This window comes from Alosa pseudoharengus, unplaced genomic scaffold, assembly GCF_046254945.1.
Source record: "Alosa pseudoharengus isolate Yale_2024_CS ecotype anadromous, Long Island Sound unplaced genomic scaffold, YU_APseudo_1.1 YU_APseudo_1.1_scf_6, whole genome shotgun sequence".
NCBI lineage: Eukaryota > Metazoa > Chordata > Actinopteri > Clupeiformes > Clupeidae > Alosa > Alosa pseudoharengus.
This window is the reverse complement of record NW_027468848.1, coordinates 40,082,117-40,094,444: the sequence shown is the minus strand read 5'-3', so window position 1 is coordinate 40,094,444 and position 12,328 is coordinate 40,082,117. Positions and strand designations below refer to the sequence as shown.

At 38.5% G+C, this 12,328-nt stretch overlaps 1 protein-coding gene across 3 annotated transcripts; it reads right to left on the bottom strand.

Moving 5' to 3' along the window:
• Positions 1–476: 476 nt before the first annotated feature.
• Positions 477–10,122, bottom strand: gatc (glutamyl-tRNA amidotransferase subunit C). Of its 3 annotated transcripts, none has more exons than XM_076269879.1 (6): positions 9,900–10,122; positions 7,425–7,475; positions 5,880–6,049; positions 2,323–2,450; positions 1,286–1,355; positions 477–1,103 (listed from the first exon to the last, which is right to left on the bottom strand). In XM_076269879.1, the coding sequence occupies exons 1-5, from the start codon at positions 10,071–10,073 to the stop codon at positions 1,330–1,332; spliced, it is 549 nt and encodes a 182-aa protein (XP_076125994.1). In that variant the 5' UTR covers positions 10,074–10,122; the 3' UTR covers positions 477–1,103; positions 1,286–1,329. The 3 variants fall into 3 exon arrangements, with proteins under 3 accessions (XP_076125994.1, XP_076125993.1, XP_076125995.1); XM_076269878.1 differs by having other exon boundaries at positions 477–1,088; XM_076269880.1 differs by having other exon boundaries at positions 477–1,088; positions 2,323–2,426.
• Between the last annotated feature and the right edge of the window lie 2,206 nt (positions 10,123–12,328).

The following is a 12,328-nucleotide window of genomic DNA, read 5'->3' as shown; positions in this document are numbered from 1 at the left end:
AATCATCTGTAACTATGGATACCTCTCAACTGTGCACACCAGGCAAGCAGCGCGCTGTAGTCCACTTAATTTTTGCTGTAGCATTTTGGTAGCAACATCTTTATTTTTACGAAACAAAACTACAGCTTGTGGCAAAATACCGAAAAGTAAATACATTTTAACTTATCAAACTGAACGCCAATGTTTTCGACAGCCATTTTTTTCGACAGATTTTTTTTATGAACCAGGAAGTTTTAAAATGCTAACGCGAAAAACCGCAACCTTCCGGGTGACTACCACACTCTATTATCTGTTTTAACTATACATGATATTTTACGTACCATTTTTTGCATTTTTCATGCAATGGTAATTCCTTGGAATTGCTTTTCTAGTTGCACATGCTTAAATTAGTCTTTTGTGAAGGGGAAACAAAGGTGTAAGTGCTCTCCTTCTATCTCATAGGCTGTATAAAAAGAATACATAGAATGAATGCATCATAAATGGCTGGAATAATATATTTTATTTATTCATGACACTCAAGGTTGCAAACAAATACAAATAATAAAACGTAACAGAGTATTGTTGTACAATGATTTCACAATACCTGATGTGATAGAGAAGTGAATTACAGAGTTTGTATAGTCATTATAACATTGCTAAAACAACAAATCTAATGGTTATATAACACTTTTGCTCAATACTGCATGTTCTCCTCTTTAAGGGGGTTAAATAATTTTCCTTTAAGTCGTTAGTTCATGATTTGCAACACCAGAATCCTAACAAAAATTTCTACAAGTTATGTCACACATATGCATGGTCAACTGATGAACTGTGTAGCTATATAAAATAAACTGCACATATTTATAATCATTACATCACAATATTGATTGTCAGTTTATACTTTTAAGTTCAGTTTATATGCATTTCATCTGTGATTTACATCTTGATATATACTAAAGGAACATTTAGGAATAGGAATTAGAATCTATATGTCTATATCACCACTTCATAGCAAATGCATGGGCACCTTGAATGTCATGATGAAGCTAGGTTATGATGCAGAGTACAATGGCACATTTCTGTCAGTTTGTGTTCCCAGGACTGACACCCTGATATAAGCAAAACTGTAGATAAATTCCATTGGCTATTCATTTATTCATTCATTAATAAATAATAAATTGCGATGCACTACATCATACTGTACCATCTACTAACACCATTGGAGTTACGGAAGAGACTACATGTTGTACTATGTATGTGTATGTGACAAATAAAATTTGATTTGATTATCTGGTCATAGTCTTACCAGTTTAGCCATTCATTTAGAATGTTTCAGTTCTGCTGCTTTCTTCATTTCCTTTCAAGTGGGATGTTACCTGTATTAAATGTGATAACATCTCATCATTATACACAATATCACATGTTCCTGATCCACATGACCTGTCAAAATGAGTCAGTGACCCAAAATTAAAAACCGAGATGTTGGTATTATTGGAAAGAAGACACAATACGCTTTAACAGAAAACCCAACAGCTAAAGTTGCCATGCAGCTACAGTGCTACACTCCTGGGGCATGATTTTTAAAAAACTTATTTTTTCTTTTTTTACTGTACTGACAGTAATCTCAAGAAACAGAAATCTAATGTGAAAAATTTGATTAGATAATGTTTAAAATGATATACTAGTCATTCCCACCTGATGACCTCACTGTCTCGGGCTCACATCCTTGTATACTCATTGTAGAGGCCTCGCCCCAAGAATGTACGACATGAAGGTGCACAATACGTCCAAAAGAGAAACATTTCTAACCTGGAGATAGCCCAAGAGACATTGCAAGTCCACTTGAACTTTTTGACAGCTAGAAAAGTGTCATTCAGAAAGCCGGGAAACTATAGTGATTTAAGTGTAACAGACTTCATTTTTGCAGAGAGAACGCATCATACTACAAATACATACATTACAAAAACCATACACCTGCCATTCGCCCCTTGAAAAAAATATTTATTACTGTTGCACTTTCTAAAGCGAAAGTAATTCTCTCCACATATGGATAGGCGATTTTAGGCTATTTCTAGGAGTGTTCAATCCCCCTTAATTTCATCTCGGCACCTCTGAAAAATTAAGCAATTGTGTGACTTGCAATGAGTTTAGTTTCACATTTGAACTATTTATCATGGCATTCAATTTCAAAGAAATGCTACTTAAGCGCGACAAATATCTTAGCTCTAAACACCATAAACATAAACAAAAGAATCTTCTATTTTATTTCCTCTAAATGCACCTTGCTGCCTTTGAAACAAAGGAGCTAGTTCCTAGCAGTGTTGAAATAATATTTTTGCTCACCTGGTGGAGCTACAAAGTACTCATCAATTACACGTCTAGAAAGCTGGAGCAGCTCCTCTGCACGTTTTCCCTCAGTAATAATGTCATTCCGCAGGTGCATAGATCTGTTGAGAAACCACACATACATACTATACTTACATAGGTAACAAAGCTAGCAAGCTTATGCTTTTTACCACTTGATAGACTAAATGATACCGTAAATCTATTCACTTCCGTTCTGCTTACAGTATATAGTCAGGTGTGTATGTCTATTCTGTTCGAATTACCCTGTCGTTTCCGGGGGGCCCCACTGGGGGGGGGGGGGGGGATTCAACATCCAATAGATTATAATAAGGGTAGCCAGTTTATTAAAATGAAATCTATGACATTATGAAATTCAGCCTAATAACCAGTGGTGGAATGTAACGAAGTACAAATACTTCGTTACTGTACTTAAGTAAATTTTCCACGTATTTGTAGCCTACTTTACTTAAGTAGAATTTATAGTGCATACTTTTGACTTTTACTTCGTTACATTTTACAGCAATTATCTGTACTTTTACTCCGCTAAATTTCTACAACACCATCGTTCCTTTTTACGATACATTTTATGATCAGATTTTTTTTTCTCTCTGACAACACGTTTGTTTTACCAGGGGGCGGGGTTGCTATTCTGGAGCGCTACGTGCCCAGCTTCTAAATCTTTGAAACATAAGCTTCTAGTCTAGACCAGGCAAATCGTGAGCTTGTAGCCATCTGCATTCGGTAGGCTATATTCACCAGACCCATGGCTACACTGGACATGCAACTGTGTTCTGTGCCTTTTTCTCTGTCTGTTATCTGCAGCGTTAGGGCCGGTGAGATTGCTATCCGCGGATCAGCGAAGTTACACGCTATGCATGCTTTTGTCACACGTCTGATCATTTGCGGCACAAATGAATGGTAGACTATAGAACCGCTGGCCAAAAAAAACGTAGCATTTTCCAGATTAGGAAATATTTCTTAATTGTGTGTGATCAAATAAAAAGGCATAGCCTACAATTGGGGGGTAGAAATGTGAGCGCTCATTCAATGTCTATGTGCGTCTACGCAAGTGAAACTGAACCTAATCATAAAGACACCTTTCTCAGCAACTTTTCTGTTCAATCAGGCATTACGATCCACCCGACGTTTCCCTGGTCTACCCCGTTAAACTCAGGCTCTCGTGTTTTGCTGAATGATATACTCAGCAGATCACCCTAGTAGATAACCAGAATTACAGTCTCTAGAATTGTAGGTCAGAATGTAAACTGGGCCACAGATGGTAAGCACAATTGCATTAGCTTAAAACTACTGTATCTAGTCGAGTATAACCTAAAAATAGCTTAATTAAAATGCCACAACCCATACAAATTTTTCTTTTAGAATATAGATATTAAGAGAATAAATCATTATGCAAATACTTTTACTTTTAATACTTCAAGTACATTTAAAAGCAGGTACGTTTTTCCTTTATTTAAGTAGGGTTGTCATTGTGGTACTTTTACTTTTACTAAAGTAAATATTTCTCTGTGTATTTGTACTTTTACTTGTACTGAGATTCAGTACTTCCTCCACCACTGCTAATAACAAAGGCTATCGTCAAAAATGAATCTGAGCAGAGCTAATTGTCAAATATTTTACGTGCACAACTGAACATCGCACAACTGAAAAAACTGAAAGTTAACACAAAACAGCTGTCTTCATCACATCTCGGCTAAGCCTACTGGAGATAGTCCCAAAGTGGCCTATTGGTCTCTTTCTGGGCATTTTTTCCCGCTTTCCACACAGTTGATGGACGATGCCCAGCCTTGAGCCATGATTTCACGAATGGCTTAGGGCTGAACTGGACCAGGAGAGGCGCATTGGGGTCATTCCGTGTGAAATCACCCAATTTCAGCACAATTTGGCAGGTGACCCTCTCCGAAAAAATCTGAAAAAAATCACAGGTGTTTGTAGACCAAATCCATGCATAGATCTTAAATAGTATATCTGTATAACTAATCGTTGCAAAACTACAGCCCTTTGAAACTTCAAGTCATTTTAAGCATTGTGGTGAACAATCCTTTTTGTTCAACTTCCAGCATAATTGGCTCTTTTGGTATTTCACACACATTAGTGAAACTATGTGAATAGAAGTACATTTTCCTGTTGAATTAAAAAATCCAATCGGATCAGACGTATCTTGTATACTTTCCCCTCTGCAAAGCTCTGAAAATGGCTATAAATGCATAATGTGAAAAGACATCATCACCTTTGAGGGCTTCTCATTCAAAAAGTATGTGACACAAATTCATCAGATTTTTTCCTACACATATATTATAAGGTCCTGTCCATGCATTAACTTTGGTTGTTATCATTTTCATATTTTCAGAGCATTTTTTTAAAATTGGGCTTGATTTTCAAAAAGCCTGTTTTCATCTTCTCATTTCACCACGTGGACAGTTAACAGGATTTTTTTTAAATTTGACCATATATCATTCTGTATGTGAGGATCATCTGCCCAAAATGTGGGCTTGTTGCTGAGTTTGTTCATTGAGATAAGATTTTTTTTAAATATTGTCTATAAATCCACTGAATTTGTACTGGATCTGCAGTACCACTTTGCACCACATGTGGTGCTCTTTTAATACAATGGAAGTCAATGGAAGAGTAAGAGAGTCACTTGTTTGCTGCACATATCCAATCTAAACACACAGTAGGTAAAAACGTGTTGTAACAATTTTCTAATATCTAATTCTAATTAAATTATACATTCCTTTTAACTTTTTCCACTGCTGCTAATTGCTCAATCGCTAACAATGCTCTAGCAAAATTAATAACAACTCGATTCAAAGGATGGTGAGATCGGACAGGACAGGGGGATATTATGCGCAGCAGTGCCCCTGCAGTCTGGGGGGGGGGGGGGGGGGGGGGGGATACACATTGCAACCAACGGGGAAAATGTAGATTATCATAGTTACGGGTTGGCAACTTGACAATGAATGAGTGGGCCTCTTTTGAGCAGAACTAGTAGTGCCCTGGCCAGAACTAAAGGGGCTGGGCACTACCGGGCCCTATGGTAATTCGAACACTGTGTGTGTATATAAATAAAATAGAGTCTGCTTGTCCTCACTATCCGCAATGTATCCAAAATAGTTCCAGATTTCATTTCGACCATTTGTTTTATCCAAGGACTAACTGAACTTGTAGCAATGTCTGATGATGACTCTGCCTGCTCGCCACACCTATTAGTCTATGCGTGCAAGAGGAGCATGACAGACTGAGAGCAGTGAGTGCGCTCCACCCAGAAAAAATTCTCCCATCAACCGAACGCTATTTTAATAAAGTATGGATTAAAAAAACTTGCGAAGGGGGAGCTGTAATACAAGCGGCAGCACCATACCACATTTGAGTATCGGTGCCCGCGCGGACCCAGGTTAGATTTCGACCTGTGGTCGTTTCCCGATCCCTTCCCGGGAGGGCATAATGATACCTTAGTATCATAATAATGATACCTTAGTATCGGTATACTGTGAAACATTAAGACGATATCAGAGGATAGTGGATTCTAAGCTTACTTGTCATGTAATACAGAGTCCAATGGTTCCACAGCCACTGAATTCACAATGTGAAGCTGATCAGCAAAATGTATGGCTTTCTCCAAACAATCTATGCCCTCCTGATTACCGAAGTCCACCAGAGCAAGTCTCTCCAATTTGTCCACTACTTCACCACGTACTTCCATTGCCTAAAGGAAAAAAAAAAATATTTTTTCATTAATATCAAAACTTGTTGTTACATGAGGTGTATTTTTAATTATACATAGATAAATATCACCTCATATCATATCCTCATAGCTATCATATACGAGCATTCAAGGTTAAACTGCTGGTGAAAGCTTTGGCATCCTGGGCTCAGTGCCAATGACATCAACATCTCGGACACCTTTCTTTCGAGGTTCCTGCTTGTGGTGCTGTAACATGAACTTTTCCCATGCATATGGCATTAGGGTAGCCGAAATATGTAGATGATTCTGTGTGGTTTGAATATCATGCATAGATAACACTTGGCATACTTTGTGTTTTCGCATACTACATTAATAACAATCGACAAGACTTTTCTATTGTTGGCCTAGCTTACATCACCTTGGCTATGGTATCATCTTTTTCCTGCTTATGACACTAAAGTGTCAGAATCAGGACCAGTCTGTTCAGTCAATAACTTCTAACAAGGCTCAGCCTCCAATAAAAATGTCTGCTATAATGTTGAATAATCCTGAAAACATAAAAAATATGACATAGCACACAATAATGTACCGTAAAAACAAGATTAACATCCCAGTCTTTTATTTGCTTCAATCTCCAAACCTACCCTGCTTGTATGAGACATGCCTCTATATGGGCCAGGGCTTTAATTCATTTTCCACAAATCCCTTGCTCAGCAAAGATGGGAAATACTATCAAATTGATTATTTAAAACAGTCGGAATATTTGCCTACTTTACAAATATCAAATTGATGGGACCTGCTAATGTGAAGGTCTCTTCAACTGGCATCAAGGTCAGAGCAAAAAGAAAGTGGCGTGTACATGAGGCAGTTAAACGAGCTGCAGCACAACATGCTGGTGGGCACAGGGATGACCCGTCGGGATGGGCTAAGGAGCAGCATGTCATTTTGCGTCAGTAAAGCCAATAAGGTCAGTCACATGCACATACAGCAGGAGGTGCAAGCCGAAGAGGAGGAAGCTCGCTACTGCAGACTCGCCCACTTGCCAACTCTGCCAACAGAAGGGAACGCTGAAGCTTATTCTCAGCAGCTGCCCGAAGAGTTTGAGAACGGTCATGGAAACGGTATGTCACACTTCGGTACTCTATTGAGCGTTTGCTTGCAACCAAAGATCTCCCTCCAATACCTCTGCATTCAGCATCTTTGTTGAGGATCATGTAGAACAATAGCAACCCCATCCCACAAAAAGTGATTAGTTGTTTGCATGTCATCCATGTGCCTTTCATTATGAACCCTGACAAAAGAAATGTGCGTCATGTGCATGAAACTGAACTCCACTACAATGCTACATAGGTTTGTGCAATATTATCTCATTATAAAAGTAGTAAAAATTAGTCACCGAGGAGGGCTGAGTCTTCATAACTGGCTGCCATTTAGGTGCCCATGGTACCTGAAAAGATAAAAAGATGTAACTGTATTTTTCGCTTTTCTGTTAATATTCTGTTAAATATAAATAATATACTGTAATACCTTGAGTGACAAATTACTGTTGCTGGTTTATTTTAACACGTAAAGGAAAACTCTGGCCATTTTTTACATAGACTCTCTGTTTCTCAAAGTCACCGAGTACTGTCTGTGTGGAAAAAAAACAACAAAAATAATTGGTGCTACCTAGCTCGAGTTGCTGCAGTCAACAAGCTAGAGCAGCCAGGCAGCGACAGTGCTAAACTCTGGAGGTATGATTTTAAAGAAGACCCCAGAGTGTATGGATCAAGAAACAGAGATCTATGTGAAAAATGGCTGGAGTTCTCCATTAAGCTTAGCAGCAAATACATGAGGGTCTCCACAGGGATGGATTACTGCACGGGCCTACCGGGCCCAGGGGCCCATGGGGTCAGGGCAGCCTATACTGTTGCTAAAGTAAGGTTGCCCCAAAATTCAATCCCATAAGTTAATAATGAGCTGAATGGAGCAACAGTCGGCCCTGCTCACCGATCCGATCACTTGTGCGCCAACATTGTCGAGCACATTGCAGAACAGATGAAAAAGAAAATAATTTCTAATGTGAAAGCACTTTATTAGCGTTACACTTGATGAAAGCACAATTCATGGCCGTGCTTACATGATGTGAGATGCGATGTTACTGGGAATGGACAATTTGCTTTTTGACATTGTTGAGTTGGACCAGGGTACATTGTTTCTTTGGAACAATTTATTAAGCAGTGTTTCCCTTACAATGTATTCGCTCCTGGAATTCAAGCACCACTGCAAAAAAGTTGCCTAATTAAAAAAAAAGCAGTTTCAACACTGTTAAAGCTGTGCTCAAGGATTTTCCTGTGTTGGCACATCACTTTCGATCAGCTGAAGTGAAGATGAAGTCTCTAGGCACCTCTCCTCGCCGTGCTCACATTCCAGCTGACATTTCAGACGCATCTAGGCCTATCTGCGCTCACAAAAGGAGGCTATACCTGCGCGAGCGTTCTGTTCACGTTGCCTCTGCAGCAACAAGCTTCCACTGATGTTTAGAAAACGCACATAGCCTAACATTCGTTGCTGAAATTTTTAATGGCGCTCTGGCAACACCAAGAAGTGAAGGGTCACATTCTGGTGTAGAGAGAGCCAAGTAAACTGGTTTTCTAGAGCATCTTACATCCACCGGGATTGTTGAGGATTTAGCGACAATGAAAGACATGTTGCATGAGCTGCAAGGACTGTCCCTGAAATTACAGAGACGGGACACTTCTCTGGTTGATGTAAGCCTTTTTGAAAGGCCGAAGGGGGAAATTAAAGTCAAAACAGGCATAACCAGGGGACAGCTCACAGGGGTTGCTCTCACCGAATCGCAGCCCAAATAAATAAGACCCAGTTTTACCAGGTAATCATTGACAATCTCACCAAGAGTCTCCCCGACAGTGACCATGTTGAAGCCAATGGATCAACACTTTTGGCCGAAAGAGAGAACAGAACTAGTTCTCTTTGGAGAATGTAAGGTTGCAACATTTGCTATAGCCTACTTCTCAAGAGTCCCCCACTGAAGCAGTCAGTGAGTTCAGAGACTGGAAATTAAAGACATGTACATATTAAAATATTAAAAAATAAGTAGGAAAATAAGGATGAAAAGAACTAGCCTAGAACTTTCTCAATTGTGGTGCTGAACCCTAATCCTAACCTGATTGTCACTTAATAACAGCGTTATGTCATGAACGTTTATGACTTGTTTATGACACGTTCATGACATGCCACTCTTATGTCGATACTGTCAAGTAAAGTGAAACTGCAACATCTCCATGATATGATAAACTGATTAAACCACTACAAACCATCCTCAGGAAGGAAGAAGCAGACAAACTAACATAGAAGTAGAGCATTTCAAGAGAGAAAGAGCAGTATGACAACAGTACAGTACGTGTTTGCTCATAAGTGATATAATCAAACAACACTCTGATACCCATGCAGAAAAATGATAATGACCATATGACGGCCCCCCACGGGGTCTCCAACAAATCCGGCCCACTACCTAATATGAGTTTGACACCCCTGCTCTAGAATCTTTGGTGTTGAGCGAGGATGCCCAGACAAGGCTATGTCAAGAGACTATGTTAAGGCTACTTATCCTGGATTTCTTAACTCTGCCTTTGTGAAATACCCCTCTGGTTAGAAGGCTACACATAAACAAATACTCCTGCGCACGCACGTAGCTGCTACTAGTTAGGTCGGTAATTACCAAAACATACATTTTCAGCAAGTGGAGGTTGTCACGCTTGTGGGCAATAATATTTATTAGGCGTTTTGGGTCATACTGTAGCCTATGAAATACGTACGTTACTGACTAGCCTAAAGGAAGAAAAACACACGTTACGTGAAGATATCTTACCTTTTTATTGTGAACATATTTCACATGACTGAAATAAGGAGAAAACAACGTTAAGTTGGAACACTGCACCAATTTGCCTGATCCAGAAGTCACCAACGCATTGCGTTGATAATTGATAAACCTCAAATGAAACGGAATACGTCGCAAGCCTGGTTTAATAGTTTCTAAAAACATTGTCGTCAACACGTTAGAGGTTCTCAGGTTGAGCCACTGAGTAGGCTACTTGCCAGGAAGGAAATGGTAATCCACAGTTCTTCTTCTTCTTCTTCTTTTGAGTTTTATGGCGGTTGGCAAACCAACTTAACGGTGCATTACCGCCACCGACTGGGCTGGAGTGTGAATCAAGAGATATTGGAACTTAACTAAATGAATATATAGATTAAGAAGGAAATAAAAGAAATAAAAGGAAAAATAATTAAATAAACAAATAAAAAGAAAAGAAACCAAATAGATTAAATCCTTTTGGCTAAGTCTGTGTCTCTCAGAAATTTCATAACAAAATGATATATATTGCTAGATGATTTCCCAAGTAAACCTTGCATTGTAAAATTATTCTGTTTGACCATTCTGAGAGACTGAGCAAGCTGATTTCTTTCTTGGCTGTACTTTGGGCAATGAAATAAAATATGTTCTACAGTTTCTAAATGACTGCAATGTTGACATTTCCCTGTTGGATGTTTCCCTATTATCTTCAGTGAAGAATTAAGTCCTGTGTGTCCTATTCTTAACCTTGTAATTATACTTTCCTCTCTTCTACTCCTACACTCTGTCCTTCCTATATCCACTTCTGGTTGGATATTATATAAATGTCTCCCTTTGTCCTGATCCATCCAATATTCCTGCCATGTTGATCTTGCATATGTTTTAATGAACATTTTAGCTTCAGATTTGCTAAATGGGACTTATGGGTAATATTTTATTGAGTTTCAGTGTTTGTTTTGCAAGCTTATCAACCTCCTCATTCCCTTTCACTCCAACATGTGCAGGTACCCAAAGAAACCTGATTTTTAAATCCTTTGCATTTAACTTATACAAAACCATATAAATGTTATTAATTATATCATTTCTTATAGATTTCCCAGTTTTCATGCTTTCTAAAGCTGAATAACTATCAGATATAATCACTGAATTATTTAAATCATTCCCCTCTACCCATTCCAAGGCCAACAAAATTGCAACTAGCTCTGTTGTGTATACTGACAAATGATCTGTTAGCCTTTCCTGACATATTACCCCTTTCTTTGGAATATATACTGCTGACCCAGCATGTCCTGTCTTTGGATCCTTGGAACCATCTGTAAATATGAATATATACTCAGAAAAATGCACATTAAGATAATATTTAACAATATCCCTCACTGCTACTTCCTTTGATTTATTTTTAATTTCCTTGTGAATGCCTAAATCTACATCTGGTATAGGGAAAAACCATGGAGGAATAGGAGGGACTGAAACCGTTGGACAGTACTGTAACTTATGTAACCCTATATTCTCAGCTTTCACATCGCCAATCCACCCAAAACTTCTGTAGTTGGACTTACTATGTTCCCAGCAGTCTTTTAAGATAGCTTTAGCTGGATGGCTATCACCTTGTCCCTTCACATTAACCCAGTATGCTAACATCAGTTGTACCCTTCTGATCCTCAAAGGCATCTCTCCCATTTCCACTTGCATAGAAGACACTGGAGATGTTTTAAAAGAGCCACTACATATCCTAAGAGCTTGAGCTTGCATGACATCCAATACTTTGGTATTAGACTCTGCTGATGACATATATGCTATACTTCCATAATCAAAAACAGCTCTCATTAGTGCCCAATATATATTTTGCAAAGATGCCCTGCTTGCACCCCATGCTTGTCCTGATAGACATCGTAGGATATTAACAATCTTTTTACATTTATTAACCATTTTTTCCAGATGAGTCTTCCATGTCAATTTTTCATCAAACCACATCCCAAGAAACCTTATAGTTCTCATTTGCTCAAGAGGTTGACTGTACAGTTTTAAAGATACAGGAGTAATCTTATGCTTTTTTGAAAAACATATGACTTGTGTTTTAGACACAGATAATTTAAATCCCCATTTATTTGCCCATTTTTCCACTTCATTAATTGCATCTTGCATTTTTGATTTAACATAAGATTCATTACGGCCTCTAAACCATAATGCTCCGTCATCAGCATACAGGGATTTCCCAATTTTCTGGTCAATATTTGAGAATATGTCATTAATCATAATGTTGAATAACAATGGGCTACATACACTACCCTGTGGAGTTCCATTCTCAACGGTGTATACCTCAGAGAATTCTGCTCCTACTCTTACCTGTATTTTCCTTTTAAACAAAAAATCCAAAATCCAATTGTATACTTTACCACCAATACCCAATTGTTGTAATTTAACTAATAACCCTTCTTTCCAAAGCA